At 38.9% G+C, this 15,845-nt stretch overlaps 2 protein-coding genes across 3 annotated transcripts in view; one reads left to right on the forward strand and one right to left on the reverse strand.

The window, feature by feature from the left end:
- Nucleotides 1-15,845, reverse strand: part of spg (dedicator of cytokinesis spg) — a 69,801-nt gene that overhangs the window by 28,171 nt on the left and 25,785 nt on the right. The window lies entirely within an intron of this gene.
- Nucleotides 6,365-13,861, forward strand: Inx3 (innexin 3). Its single transcript, XM_065494063.1, has 6 exons — nt 6,365-6,682; nt 7,332-7,625; nt 9,327-9,427; nt 11,014-11,217; nt 11,678-11,864; nt 12,614-13,861. The coding sequence occupies exons 2-6, from the start codon at nt 7,352-7,354 to the stop codon at nt 13,051-13,053; spliced, it is 1,206 nt and encodes a 401-aa protein (XP_065350135.1). The 5' UTR covers nt 6,365-6,682; nt 7,332-7,351; the 3' UTR covers nt 13,054-13,861.

Consider the following 15,845-nt stretch of genomic DNA (forward strand, 5'->3'; position numbering starts at 1 on the left):
TTAGAACTAACGTCGCACGCCGAAGACTAGAGCCTCCAATAAAAATTTTATTAAATTGAAGAGGCGAAAATTCATTCTGTCACGCGACGCGCAGATATGGCGTCTTGTAGAGTACAATTGGCGAATCGACCGTTAGATGGCACATCAGGCTGATGGAAATGTAACAAAATACGCGGGAATGAAATTAGTTGGTCGGAACGCCTCTTTTTCGACGCTTCTTGATTGGCCGCTGGACTGTCTCCTGATTGGCCGCCATTATTTTGACGCCATATTCACTTCTGACCGGCGGGAAAACCAACACAGATCGCAACCCAGGTCCCCGGTGGGAATTACGACTGCGCAGAAGGTTTTAATTTGGTTCACGCATGCGCAGTGATGAGTTTCAGCCTCCCTGTGAGATTAAGAAGCGATCTCAACATACTGCGCATTCTTAAGATGCGCAAAAGTTTACTGCGCAGATTCGAAATGGGCGTATATTCAAACAACTATAAAAGAGTTAATTTAAGCACCTTGAAAGCGTAACAAAATACGTGGGAATGAAATTATTAGATCGACACGCCTCTTTTTCGACGCTTCTGATTGGCCGCTGGACTGTCTCCTGATTGGCCTCCTTTTTTCGACGCCATATTGAATTCTGATCAGCGGGAACCAACACAGATCAAAACCAGGACCCCGGTGTTTCTTCATGAATTTTTTGTCAATTTTCCTAATCAAAATGAACATCGTGAGAAAAAATTTAAAACATCTACAGATTGAGAAAAATAAACCATTAATCCTAATCAATTAAATTGATGCTGACAGATAATTTTAAGAGTGTGGAGGTAGAGAATGTTAGTCCACAATAAACATTTCACACAATAGTAAATTTATCTTCGTGCTCCCATAAAACACAACACAGCTTGTTTATTAAAATTATCTCGCGCACTCATAAACCGTATTGTCAAATCTCGGGCGCCGCATTCTTTCTTTCTTTCTTTCTTTATTTCAGCGTCGGCGTGTCGGCGAGCTTGACGAAAACGCATCATCGGGTGGGTGTCGTCTTTCAAAAAGTGTGCGTTTAACTGCGGCGTGAAACCCAATCTGTTGTTGACGACTTTTCCGCCCGTCGACATGAAACAAAAACGACTGTCAACTCTTTCTCGCGAGAGCGAATTAATCAACAGGAAAGCCGTCTCGTTCTTTCACAACGCTGCGTCTTTAAAATGTATATTTCAGGACGTCAACAAAACATATTTGTTTATTTGTCACATGAAAAGCATTCCTTTTATTCAAATGCAAATTGTAGAGTGGATTGACTTGGGGCGAAATTGAAAATTATTTGAATTGTTAGATGCAAAAAACAATTTTTGATAAATTAAAAATGAACCTAGCTAGAATTTCCAGCGCTTGACCACATTTTTTTTGGCAGATTTCGATTCCTCTGGTCGAGATCTGTCCAACAGCGTTTTAGGGACTCTTTGTTGTGAAATATAATAGGATTTCAAGTTAGGAGACCATTTGAAAAGCCCCCTTTTTAAAGAAAAATTACGCTTCTGCTATTAATTTGCAAACTGCTGGATAGAACGTGAGAGAATTCGAAAAAAAAATTGTGAAGCCGTCAAGAGTGGTGCCGAACCCCAACTTCATTATACTACCCTGATTTATTAGGGTAGAAGCATAGAAATCTATACAAAGCGGCAGGCAAAGCAACTGCCCTCTTTTTTCACCTTCACTGTTCCAAAGTTTCCATTCAAAAATTGATTTCCTAGAACTGGTTTATTTTAGTGAATGGCTTCTTGCAGATGTTGAAGGTCGTCCTTGGGGAAGTTTTTGGAACAACATTTTCATTTGGAATTCTTTCTCGAATTCTTTCTCGAACTCTATTGACAAATCTGTAAAAAAATTAATTAATTTTATATCTCGATTTTCTTTTTTTCTTTTGTAACGCTGCAGAGCGTTCCCACGGGCCACCTTTCAGACGGCCGCCAGACGAGTTGTAGGCGCCAATTGACGCACCGCGCGGTGCCTACACATTTCGCCACCTTTAAAAATGGGTGTAGCCTCTTCTGAGGAAGAGAATAAAAATAAAATATAAAGAAAGTTTGGCCGTTCGGGTGAATCAGTTTCTAGGGAAAACCGCTCGTTGAACTCTCCGAGAGGATTTTTTTCTGGCAAAGTGTCGTGTTGATTGTTTGCTCCAGGGGAAGGAGCGAGATAAGAGTGCGTGCATAATTTCCTAGCTTCTTTGTGCGCTTTGTGCTGTCGCCGGAGGCAGTGCGTTTTGTGAAATTTCATTCGGCCTTCAACTTTGTGAATTCATTAAAGAAAACGATAATTTTTTAACACGTAACATGACAGTCCATAAAATTTCGAAGCAGAATTCGCGGAAAAGATGTTAATTGGAAATCGTAACTGCTGAGTGAAGTGTGTTTGGACAAAACACACGCATAGAGAGAGAGAAAAAACGATAAAACCGGCGTGTAAGATATCAAACAGCGCCGCTGGTCCCGCGAGAAAACGCGCGGCTGGAAAATGAGAGGTGCCATAAAGTTTGGGAGTGAACCCACTATACAGAAAGCAGCGAGATCCACATTATAATATTATAATAAAACCTCCCGTTTGCATGCACACAACAAACAGCCGACGGCTCCTCAAATAAAACCTTTGCTTTTTGGAATTTTTCTCCTCTCTGCGCGTTGTAAAATATTAACAATCGAGCCCGCTTATTACTAGCTGCTGCTTCTCTTTTTTTCTCTCTCGCTCGCTCGCTCGAAAGGAATAAAAAAAAAAACTACGGACCCTGGCACGCATGTATCCAGTGAACCACGCAATTTGATCCAACAGCCAAACCTGATGCTCATCAGCACACAGGCAAAGAGAGGATGAAAAAAATTTACACACACACACACACGGTGCTTTCATGAAGCTCATCCAGTGAAGGGGTAATTCACTCGCCGCGCGTGCAATTTTCAGCTGGGCGTGCCGCGCCGCAGAGCAGCCAGGAATTTTAGGGGGAAGGAAAATGCTCACTTTTTGTCTCAAAATAAAAATAAAAAAAATGCTCGCGCAAGTCAGGCTCAAGACGCTAGTGAATATTTAATGGCTTGTCACTTCTTTAAATATTCAGAGCTGCCTGATTTTCTCGGAACTCGATTTTATTTCGCTTCTCGAATGGTTGAGGAGACTTTTTTGAGTGTTAAATGGAAAAAGTCTAAAATAACATTTTTTGCTTCTTTATAAAAGTCGAGGTCTTTAGAAATATTGTTAATTTTGACACAGATTGGATTAAAAATAAATAATTATGACATTGCTAGGTCATATACAAGCTGGAATGTTTTTTAAAATTGCAATTTCACTCCTTGCACCTGGGGGTTGAATTTGTATGAGTTAAATTATTTTTTCTTTTGCTATAGGGGCGTTCTTTGTGTCTTTTTATATGTCTATTGAGGCGGAAAACTTCAACATGGACTCGATTTTATTGCAGATCATTCCAATAGTTCGTAAAATCTATATTTCACAGCTGTTTTATTTTTATTTTTATTTTTTTAAAATTATTTTGTTGTCGTTTGAAAGAATAAATTTAAATTAGAAGCAACTGTAATTCTTAGACTATTTTAAAAAAATATTTAGATGAACCTCTGACAAATTTGGAAGATTGTAGCGATGTTAAATTATTTGAAAAAAAATTCATTTTAATTTACGATTTTTACTATGGTTCTTTTAACTAATTCTTTTCGTTAAGGATTTTACAGAAAAAAAATAGGACGGTGTTTCTTTACAAAATTTTGACAAAGTAAGCCGTTTATTCCAAGAATTCTTAAATAACACCGCCAAGCAAAAGTCTCACATTGCTCGTTAAATGCGTAAAATAATCTCCGGCAAGAAATGCGAACGGGAAAGGAAATTCAAACGAGGCGCATATTATGAATATTCACAATTCCCATAATCGCATTGTGCGGCGCAACGCAGTACGCAGCGAATTTGATGAGGAGTAAAGAAAATGAGACGCCTCCCTGCTTGAGAGAAGAGTAAAAAAATGGTACATATATTTGAAGAGGATCACGGCGCTGTACACATTGTCTGGACCAATAAAAATGAGATCATCATCGAGAAAATCTACATTAAATGCGGTATGAATCGAGCTGGCCCGGAGCAGCTCACTGCCCGCTCGCTCTCTCGCTCGCGTAATAATAACGATAATGCAATGTTGCCAGGTATGAACAGGTGTAAAAATAAATAACCACGAGCTGGCTGGGGCTGGCTATGCAGGTGAGCGAGCGAGCGCAGGAGGAGAAGAATGGAGCAGTGTTGTCGGACTAGAAAATATATCATCATCATCATCATCATCATCAGCTCACGCCGCCCTCCCTATTGCTGTGCTGCGCGTTTCATTTTCGTTTAATCCTTCGCTGCATTCATGAATGCCCTTTTTGCTGCCGGATTTTTTTTCTCATTCCCAACGAACGGAGGCAACAGGTATATTCGAAACCTGAGAGAGCTGCACGGTTTTTTGACCCGAAATCACCGATAACAATCGTCGACCGCCGCCGCGTGTTGCCGTCCAGGCCAAATTTAAAAAATTAATAAAAAAATTACTTAAACCTGCTTGACAACAAACAGTTGGGAAATTTATCAGCTCCATTCAAGAGACGAAAAAAGGCTTGATAGTTTTTATTCAGTATTTGGCACCCTGCTATTAGAAATCCTATTTATTTCCCTACAAAGAGTTTCCTGAAAATTTTCATCCACCGTTGGATAGATTTTGACAGGGGAAACGAAATCTACCATCAAAAATTTAGTTCCGGTGCTGGAAAAAATTGCAAAATATTGTAGTAAGGTTGTGCCACATACTTGTTAATGCCTTGCATCAGGGGTTTTCTTGCGTAATATCCTGTTTTGAAAATTAATTCCAAGTCAATTTGGAAGCTAAATTAATGTACTTTCCATTTCAAGTTTGTTTCAAAGTAAGATTTAAAATTTGTAGACGAAATTCCAAAGGGTTCGCATTTAGCAATAAATATGGCTTAAATTTTCCTTATGCTGTGAAACTCCAAAATCAAAGCTTTAAATCGCTTTAATGGGGTAAATAAAAACTTCTGTTATTAACACTCAATTTTTATTAATTTCTTCCGCAAGAAATTAATTTATCCCATATTTCCCCTGAGAAAATCTCAAGTTTGCGGTCGGATTGATCAAAATTTCCTCTACTGTGCAGATTTTTTCTTTTAAATAACCATTTTCTGCCTCAATTTCTCCAAAAATTTATTTTCTGAGAATTTTTCAAGCCGAGATCATGAGGTAATAATTAGAAAATTGTTAAAAGCTAAGGTGCAAATATTGCCTACAAAAGAAACTGATTAAAATTGAAAAAATAACGCTTTTTACCACTGCTCTGCATTTTTTTAAGTGGGTTTTCGTAAGAAATATTTCAGTTAAAATTTTAAAAAACTAGAATAATTAACAAAACAGCGATTTTTGATCGTTTAAATTGTGCTAAATCACAAAGATGGTTTTTTGTTTCTTTGTTGTGTGGAAAAAATTCCAAATTTATTAATAAATCACAGCAGAAGAAGAATATTTTCCCAAATTTATTCCTGTTTTTTTTAATTATTTTAAAAACCACTGTCGAAAAGTGCAATTATTGCGATTACTTCCGGAAATTTATAGAAAAAAAACACTACACAGTGGTTTTGTCAATTTTCCACCCTTAACCAACCGCTGAATAAAAATATATTAAGAGTGACTAGAAGCAAGTCGAGCAAAAATTTATTGGAATTCTTAATTTGAAACACCTTATACATATGTTCACTTTTGGAAAAAAATATTCCTATGAAGGGTAGTCAGATATTTTTATATTTTTTCTGGTTAATCACTGCGTTATTTTTCACTGGAACTTCGTACCACAAAATTAAATTAGTTTGAAAAGACGCAAATTTTAAAAAATTATTTCTTTTGACATAAAATGTAGCCAGCTGGATTTATAGTTAAAAATAGATTCCCCTCAGGAATTCTTATAATGCATAAAGACGCATTTTGTAGATATTTTTCGTTGCTGCAAGGCGGAAACGTTTGTGTTATTTATTTTTCGTCCCCTCGGAGAGCAAAAAATAACAAAAAAAGGGAATCCAGCTTCCAAAAGCATTGTCTGCTATTTCCTTTCATCTGGATTTCTTTCCGTCCGCAACCGGTGAAAAAGGTTGTTCGTTCGGTTGCTTTGTTGGCCGCAATCGGAGGTGCGGAGCCGTTGCCTGCGTCCCCACCATGCATGGCCCGCCACACAACGCGCTGGCTGCTTTGCTGCTTTTCAGCGGCAGCTCTCTGGCTCGAGGCGAGCAAAGCAAAAGCAGCATTCACTCCGGCCGCGCAGTCAGTGAGAGAAAGAGGCAGAGGCAGAGGCAGAGGGATTCTCCTCCGCAGCAGCAAGCACAAGCTATTCAGATTCAGGCAGCATCCATCTCGAGGAGCAGCAAGCAAAACCTGTTGTGCTGTGCGCTCTCACTGCTCTTCGACGAAGACGAGTGGTGGTGGTGGTGGTCCAGTGCTTCTTGTGGCGTGGCTGCTGCTCAGTGCTCACTCACTCGCTGCTTGCACTCGTGTGAATATGTTAGTGAATTTAGCATGAAACAGCATCAGTGATTAGTGCGAAAAAACGAGCGAAACGACCAAGCAAACACCGCTCTTGGATTACCCTCTCGAGAGACAGGTAAAAACCCCAAGAATTTGCGAGAATTGAACTCACTCCCGGAGACTTTCTCGACGCCGACCTCCCACGCCGGGAATTGCATTATATTGTGTTGGCTCGGAATTAAATATTGCGGGCCTCTGGAGACGGAGAGAGAAAGAGATATTCATAAAAATTAATCTCCGCGTTTTCGCCTAGCTCCCTGCTGCGCCCGACACAATCGCCGGTGTCGAACGGCAGCTTGTTTTCCGACCACAAGTACAAAATTCATTAATTAACCAGGCGGCTGGCGATCACAAAGCCAGATTCGCTTCCAAGAAAATAAATTAATCCCGGCGATACCGATCAATATATCGCAGAGACACTTTAATGGCCGGCTTTCCTCATAAAAGGGGAATTTTTTTTGGTTAGTTGGTTGCCGAGCAGCCGAGATTTTCCATTTGGCACACGAGATACAGCCATAAAGGAGTGGCGAAACGTCTGGCTGATCCGATCACGGCAATAAAGAAATAAAAGTGATGCCCAAGACGAATACGCGTTTTAATCAAGCTGCAGCCATGTTCGCTCTCGAAACACAATGACGCGCAGCTCTCGCCGGAAATTCGTATCTCGCTGCTCGTGTTACGCCATGATTAAAAAATTCTAATAAAAAATTGTCCATTTTTTGCAGTGGTGTGATTTCGGTGCAAGATGGCAGTGATAGGGTTGGCGTCGGCGGTGGCCGGCTTCGTCAAGATTCGCCACCTGGTCGACAAAGCCGTCATCGACAACGCCATTTTCCGCATGCACTATCGAGTGACCTCTGCGATTCTTTTCTTCAGCTGCGTCATCGTAACCGCCAACAACCTGATTGGCGACCCCATCAACTGCATCGGCGACGGTGCCATCGACAGACACGTGATCAACACGTACTGCTGGATTACGTACACCTTCACCATGCCAGGCCACATGCATAAACCCATAGGTCAGTTGGAAAAAATAAATTATTAATTAAAATTTTGGTCGTAAAGGGTTTTACGGGAAGATATTTTTGGCTAAACCGAGAAAAAATGCAAAAAATTGATGAGATTTCTAAAAAAAAGGGCTCTCAATCCGCTTCTGATGAGTGAAAACCCGATTTTTTAGTGTCTAATTGCAGATACAGAGCTGGTTTATCGATTTTTCCTTGCAGAAATACTTAAGAAGTTTATTTAAATCGATTTAATTGCGATTGAGAAGTTACAAATCGGAAAATTCTTTGCCTGAAGAATCCTCAACGCTGATTGGCCGACGTACGCGCATGTCAGATGCTCCCGCGCAATTTAAAACACCTGTTAGCTGTTGCTAGGTAACCGTGGGAACTGTTGACATGCGCCTAGCGTCAGCCAATCAGCTGTGAGGGTTGTTTTAGCCAAGAATTCCTGCTTTTCATTCGTTTTTAGGCATTTCCACGTAGTAAAACCGGTAAAACAGCTCCTCAGCTGCAATTAAACACTAATCAAACGGTTTTCCACTCATCAGATTTTTTTTAAAAATATTTGGGGAGAAGAAGTTGATTATTTTAATCGATGTAAATGCGAATAAAAACTCGTAAATCGGAAAATTCTTCATGCAAAAAATCCTCGACGCTGATTGGCTGACGTACGCGCATGTCAGAAGCTCCCGCGCAAATCACAACACGCGTCAGCTGTTGCTAGGTAACCGTGGGAAATGTTGACATGCGCGTACGTCAGCCAATCAGCATCGAGGATTCTAGGAGCAAAGAATTTTAACGATTTTCGTGTTTTTATTCAACTTTTTAAGTATTTTCACGTTGATAAACCGACAAACCAAGCTCTTCAGCTGCAATTAAATAAAATCAAACGTATCTCTATCATCAGATTTTTTTTAAATTATTTTAAGAATATTGGGGAATTTCCCCCTTCACCTAAAGATATATTTTTCTGTTTTAAAATATTTATTCCCGGTCTAGTCCATCTTCTAGAAATAAATTTGTTTTTTTAGCTTGATTGCAACAGAAAAAGAAAGAGACTTTTCAAGCCCTTGAGCTTGCTTTTCGTTCCGCAAGAGTGGCTGAAAAGGAAGAGAGTCGGATGTAATAAAAAAATAAAACAGAAGTCACGCTGGTCGGCCAAAGAGAGTGGGCGTTCGTTCAGATATCAGCGTGGCCTTGACCGCGTGTGCGATAAAAGTTTGACGAACAAGCCTTTTAATTTGCCACCAATCGGTTCCACGAAACGCGTTTTGCAGTAATTAAGTTGAAAATTGCGGTTGGCTCGTAAATTCCGGGCCGAACGTGCTAATTATCGGCGTGCCGGTATTATTAGCCAAATTCGAGAGCGCGCGGCCGGCTTTCTTAATTTCCATCTCGAGCACCCGCGGGCTCGCTAACTGTTCGGTAGCTGATATAAATCATGCATCGGAGATAATCTGCGACCGAAACACACGCCGACGAAGGGAAACAAAGCAAACGTGAGAGAATCACGCATTCAGGAAACTCGAGCGACGACAAAATTCCGTAATTACGGCGTCTGACCCTGGCGGAGAGCGAGGTTCACGGCCGGGCGACGTCCCGACTTAAATAATATTCACGAGAGGGAATAATAATTATTATTATGGTGGCGCCGCGACAAGCGACAACTCAATCCCGATGTTTTTCTAACCATCTGCGTGATTTGTTTTACAGGATCGTCGGTCGCCTATCCGGGAGTGGGGCCCATAATCCCCGGCGAGGAGCCCATCTACCACTCCTACTACCAGTGGGTGCCGTTTGTCCTCTTTTTCCAGGTAAGATTATTATTATGTTGAAACACGCGGCGGCGGCCGAGCACAAAGAAAGGGAAAGAGAGATATAAATTGTGTAAAGTAATTATATTGCAATCACGACTGCTTACAATAAGAGGCATTTTCTTTATCACACGTGTTCAATCAGGTTTATTGATGAAGTTGTTAAAAGGACAAGGATCTTTATTAAGATAAAATTCGAAATGACCACTTGGAGTATTTTTTAGAATGCCCTGAAAGAATTTTACATGGGATTTAATTTTAAATTTTAACTTATTTTTATTAAATTAAAGTTTTTGTTCAATCATGTGAAATTGGAATATTTTCGCTTAGAAAATTATATAAATATCTCGTTCTGAGCATATTCGATCATCATGTAAAAAATCAACATTCCTTTTAACGCCGTATTATTCTTATTATATCTCATTCAAAATCTATACTAAATTTTATTCACAAATCAAACACACAGAACAAATAATTAAAGGGATATAATTATTTTTACAATTTTTCTAAATGTCTATGAATCGATTTTGCTCGTCAAATATTGTCTTGTACCCGAATTTCCACCAAACTGAGCAAAATAGTGAATTTATAAATTGGTATTTAATATTTTAGGATCTGTAAATCACTGTAATTTACTTTGAATCAAATAATTTCCTCTGGTCACTGAATTTCTGAGCTTTCCTGTTCATTAAAATTAATTTCTTTGACAAAAATGTTATTTTACCTTTAACAAGGGTAAACCGACAAAATCAATGTTGAGAAAAGTGAAGATTTATTATGTTTAGTGTAAATATCACGACCGACAAAAGAGTCGTCCTTATCTCTTTACAACCCGGAACATTGTTTAGTTTTCTTGATAGATTTAACAACTAATTGTTTTACTTTTCTCAGAAAAAAATCCTTAAGAGTGGAAACTTATCCAGGTTGCCATTTAAATTAAAAGGTTTCCGTTCTAATCAATTGTCTCCTTATTGTAAAATCACGATTTATTACAAAATTTAGGAATTTTTCTAGGACAAAATCGGAAATTAAACCTGGGCACGATTTAATTATTTCAAATTCACCAGTTGCATAAACCCTAAGTGTTCGAAGCCGCCAACAGATGGCGCCACCGTATACTTTCGATTTTAAGGCACTTCCGCTGCGATTTCAGACTCAATCTAGCTACTGTGCATTCTTCAATTAATTTGCTAATTTTTGACGTGCTGAAAACCAAAATCGGTTCAGCCAATCGCCGTAGAATCGTGAAAAACTATTTTTTGAAATAAAAAAATCTTTTCCAACGTTTCTACGGCGAATCGCAGAACCGATTTTGGTTTTCAGCACGTAAAAAATTAGCAAATTAATTAAAAAAAGCAAAATAGCTAGATAGAGTCTAAAATCGCAGCGAAAATGCCTTAAAACCGCTTAAAAACAAAATATTTAAGAAAGTCTGTGGTTGCGCTGTCTGTTGGCGGCTTCAATATCTAAGGGTTTATGCAACTGGTCAATGGGAGAGATTTTAGTGTTTAATTTTAATTTAGAAATCCTTTTCTTGTCGTTTTTCACTCGAACAGTTTTTAATTCAAATTAATTTTCGTTTCCAGGGCATTTTGTTCTACGGGCCGCACTACATCTGGAAGAACTACGAGGACAGCAAGATGCGCATGTTGACGGAGGGCCTTCGCGGCCCAATGTTCCACAGCGTCAACATGGAGGAGCGGCGTGCCCGGCAGAAAAAGGTGGCCACCTACATCACCGAGTCGATGCACACCAACAACACGTACTCGTACTGGTACTTCTTTTGCGAGGTGAGTTTCGTTCGTTCGTTCTCGGTTCAATTTGCATGCCAATAGAGCAAAATGACACTGACTGGGAATTATTAATCTGACCCGCCACTGACGCCACTTAACCCGCCAATTCATCTGTGCGCTGCGGGCACCCACGACGGGCCCCTCGACTTGTTCTACACTCGTAAAATATAAAGTGCATGCGCGCGATGTGCTCACTCTCGTTACTACAATCGAACAGCTGCTGTTTAGACGTTTAGAGTTTAGAGAGCGCGTTGACCTATTAAGGAGCTGATCCAATATATACCTGCTGCTTCATTTGCAATTGAAATAAATACACACATTAAACAGTATTTAGTTGCCGCACGAGTCTGAAATGTGACCTTTGTAATGGCGTTGAATGGCAATTGCCACCATCCTGTCAAGCGAAACAACCCAAGGGGCGCCTATTTCTGACGCACATTTCTTTCTTTTGTTGCAGTTCATGAATTTCGTCAACGTGATTGGAAACATCTTTTTCGTCAACCGCTTCCTCGGTGGTGCTTTCCTCGACTACGGAACGAAGGTGCTCCAATTTTCCGATATGGACCAGGAGAACAGAACGGATCCCATGATCGCGGTCTTCCCCAGGGTGACCAAGTGCACCTTCCACAAATACGGCCCTTCAGGTAAGGGATTGATTGTATTTATTTGCCTTTTAATGCGAAAAAGTGATTTCTTTTTCGTTTTGGAGGGTAATTTTTATTTAAAAATGTGAATTTGGACTGTTAAATAATTCATAACTGTTTTTTTTCTGGATTATTTTCAACCTAAAAATAATTTTCTCTTTTATTAGCCCGAAATAATTTTAATTTAATTATTTTAAAAGCATTTTCATAGTTCATGGCCAAAAATTTCATGTCGAAACGCTGTATTTTTATTAATAAAATTAATTATTTCCTTTTTGTTACAAATAATGGACTCTTTACGTCTCTTACGCAATTAAATTAGCATTGAATAAAAAAATGCCAAACAAATCAGGTTAAAAATGCATTTACAGTTCAATTAAAAAAATAAAATGGCCAGTTACTCTTTAGAGCAACTCTGAATTTTAAAATTAAAAATAAATTTGAATTTACTCGCAATCAGCGGGGTCCAGATATGCGATAAAATTGTTTCGCACTGCGCAGATCCAAGATGGCGTCTGAATGTGGGAAGCAAAAAGCTCTCTTAGGATTGCCGTACGAGTGTCAAAAGTTTGTTTTTACAATCCAAAAGACACAATTAGTTAAGAGTAATGCAAATTATTGACCAAAACTTGCCTCTTTTCGCGCATTTTCACGTGACCGTGTTTTCGCGCCATTTTTTATCTGCGCGTCACACGAATCTGGCCCCAAATCAATAGAATTTTTCTAATTAAATTTAAAATTGATTTCAGGCTCGATCCAGACGCACGACACGCTGTGCATCCTGGCGTTGAACATCCTGAACGAGAAGATCTACATCTTCCTGTGGTTCTGGTTCATCCTGCTGGCCGTGGTGACGAGCGTGGCCATGCTGCTGAGCGCCGCCGTCATCCTGATGCCCAACATCCGCGAGTCGGCCATCCGGCGCAAGTACAAGCCGCTGAACAACGCCGACAACGTGCCGACCCTGATCCGCAAGACGCAGCTGGGCGACTTCCTGATCGTCTACCTGCTGGGCCAGAACGTGTCCCAGACCGTGTACACCGAGGTGATGGAGGAGGTGATCCAAAACCTGGAGACCATCAACAGCAACGGGCCGCCGCCGCCGTCGGCGGCCCCGCCCACCGCGCCCCCCGGACACATAGAAATGTCCAATTTGTACCCCACCGTGGAGAAACGCACTGACGTCTAGCTTTTTTTTATTTGTATCGAGAGAGTTTTAATCACGATGGATGGATGCGGAAAACTGACTGATGTCCCGGCCAGGTGCAGTGCACTAATTATTTGCTAGCAATTTGTGTGTTTTTAATTAATTAATACTTTGTATAAGGCCAGGAGAACGGCAGTCTTTTCCAGTGATCTCAAAATTACGAACGAACGAACGAACCGATTCACCAAATTCTAATTGTAAGAAGGGGAGCACGCGTAAATATGTTTTTATCAATCAAATCAGTCAATTTTCCGCCATTCGACAAACCCAACTCCGCCGCCGCCGCCGTATTAATTGTATTTCTATATATCGCTTTGGATGAAATCAAAAGGACGCATGCCATCTTTCATTAGTGCAATTTCTCGATTAAGTATTATATTTTATACATGTATTTCTTAAAATTAAGGCAAGAACTGCGAGTTGTGTTCACAATCCTTTGGAGCTAAACAATTTGTAAATACACTCAATTTTTTTTTATTAAAAAAATAAATAAAACAAACAAACACACACGCGTTTGGTGGCTAAATTCACGGCCGCGTCGGCGCCTTTCCGCCGCCGGCCACTAATAACGAAAGATTGTGATTTAGTGATTAGTTTTTTTTAATAAAAGAAATTCACTCTTCCACTTAGGATTAATGTGATTCGTCGCTGTAACTTTTAACTCTGTACGTAGTTGGTTAAGAAAACGGATTTTATGCAATGTAAATCGACGACTTTCCTCTCCGCGCGCTGAGTCCGCCGTGCGAGTGTATTTCGCTGCGAGATATACGAATAAAACTCGTTAAGACTACCTCATTCGAGTTTGATTGCACAACAAACTGCGTTAATTAAGCATCAAGAGCTGGAGCAAACGATTTCTTACGCCGCGAGCACCACGCGACTCGAATAAATTTGTCTCGGCGCCGTCCAATTATTGGGCTTAACACTTTTGGCCAGTTTCCATAATGTGGAATTGACAAGAGAAAGGAAAGGGAAACTTTGCTGCCTCCACGAAAGTTTGGCAAAAGAGTTTTTTCCCATTTTATTTTATACGGGGTTTGCAAAAACATTTCTTTTATGTTGGGTTTTCTGCAATTTTGGGCATTTTTGCGATACACAAACATTTTTATTGAAGATAAAAAAATTCTCATAATAGGTGGCCAAAAATAAGGATTTTTAAAAAATGCCACTGGTTTTGACTGTAAATTTTAACTCTCCGAATTTCCCAAAATTTATGGCCCGAATTGTTACCTTTTCGGGGTTAAATTCAGAAAAATGCGGAAAATCTAAAATTGGTGGATTTTTTCCAGCCGTTTTTTTAGCGCAAAAAACAGTGATGCATTTTTGCGCATTGCTAAATTTGAGATCCTTGATTTGATAATAATTTTATTTTATTCAGCGATGGGATATGCAAAAAAATTATACCAACTTTAATTAAGAACTTACTGAGTCAAAAATTTAAAAAAAAATACACAATTTTCCTAATTTTATTTCAGTTTCTTTTGCACTGCAGCCTTAAAAGTTGTCATATCGTTTTGAAATTTCCAGGGGATGTGTACGAGGGTACGTTCATTAAAGTTCAACAAAAACCCAATCCCTAGCTCATCCCCAACGATTTTCCACCCCCTAAAATGTGAATTTTCTATGGAATAAATTTAGTTAATTTAAATTTCAGCTTGATTTTCATCAACGGTTGCTCTTTAAACAGCCAAAACACCTCCAAAACCCCTTTTACGACCCCCCCAAACAAAAGCAAATACCAAACCAGGTTGATTATCAACTTGCTCAAGGCAAATTTTTATGCGTTTGGGTTGTAAACACAAATCTTTCCCTTTTTTAACCTTTCAGAATAATTTTAGTTGTTTTTTACCCACAAATCCCAGGATAAACACGTAAGGAAGATTTAAAATTTTCTCTATAAATGTCAAAAATGACCCAACCGATCGATTTTACTTTAAAACTTTGTTTATATAAATTTCATTTATCTAAATTAATCAAAAACCCTATTTTTTTAATTATATATCTGCTCCGAAATCCCACAAATTGATTAAATTGTCGCAATAAAATCAAGTTTTAGTATTATGCAGTTTCTACTGATTTTTAATTTTTGGACGAAATTAACTATCAAAAAATTAATCATAGAATTAATTGAGTGATCGAACTCAATAATTTTTTGTTCCATTTATTAATTCCTTTGCCAAATTGCGTTATGCCATTTCTTCAACGTACATTTTGATCTAACAAAATAAACAAAATTAAACATATCTATCGGTGTAATATAAAAGAGGAAAATGAAAGCAAATTTCCCCGCAAAATCCTTTAACACACAAATTTGGATATTTTGATTTTTCCCTAAAAAATTGAAAGGTTCTCTAACGGCCAGTTGAAATTTTCTGACGGATTTTTTGTGAAAATATTTTAGAACAAATTTGCTGAATAGGAAAAATACTGGAAATTTATAATCAGCTTTCTGAAAATAGGCAGTTTTTGGCGCTACTATCAACTGCTGAATTTTAATCAGGCCAAACACACATACACCCCTTTCGAAAATCTGCAATTTTTGAAAAAAAGACTTTCAAGACCCAAAAGAACTATTTTTTATCTTCTCACAATTAAATTTTCATAACTTTTCTCACTCCGGAAGAAATTAATTTCCTTATTTGCTCAAAAAAGAGGGCGTAACCGGTAAAATTAAAAAAATTGGATTTTGGGGAACTTTTGGTCAGAAGTTTATGAAAAAATTGGTCGGTTAGGGTTGATTTTTCATGATACATCAATTTTTAAAATAAAAAAAA

Source organism: Cloeon dipterum, chromosome X (genome assembly GCF_949628265.1).
Source record: "Cloeon dipterum chromosome X, ieCloDipt1.1, whole genome shotgun sequence".
Lineage (NCBI taxonomy): Eukaryota > Metazoa > Arthropoda > Insecta > Ephemeroptera > Baetidae > Cloeon > Cloeon dipterum.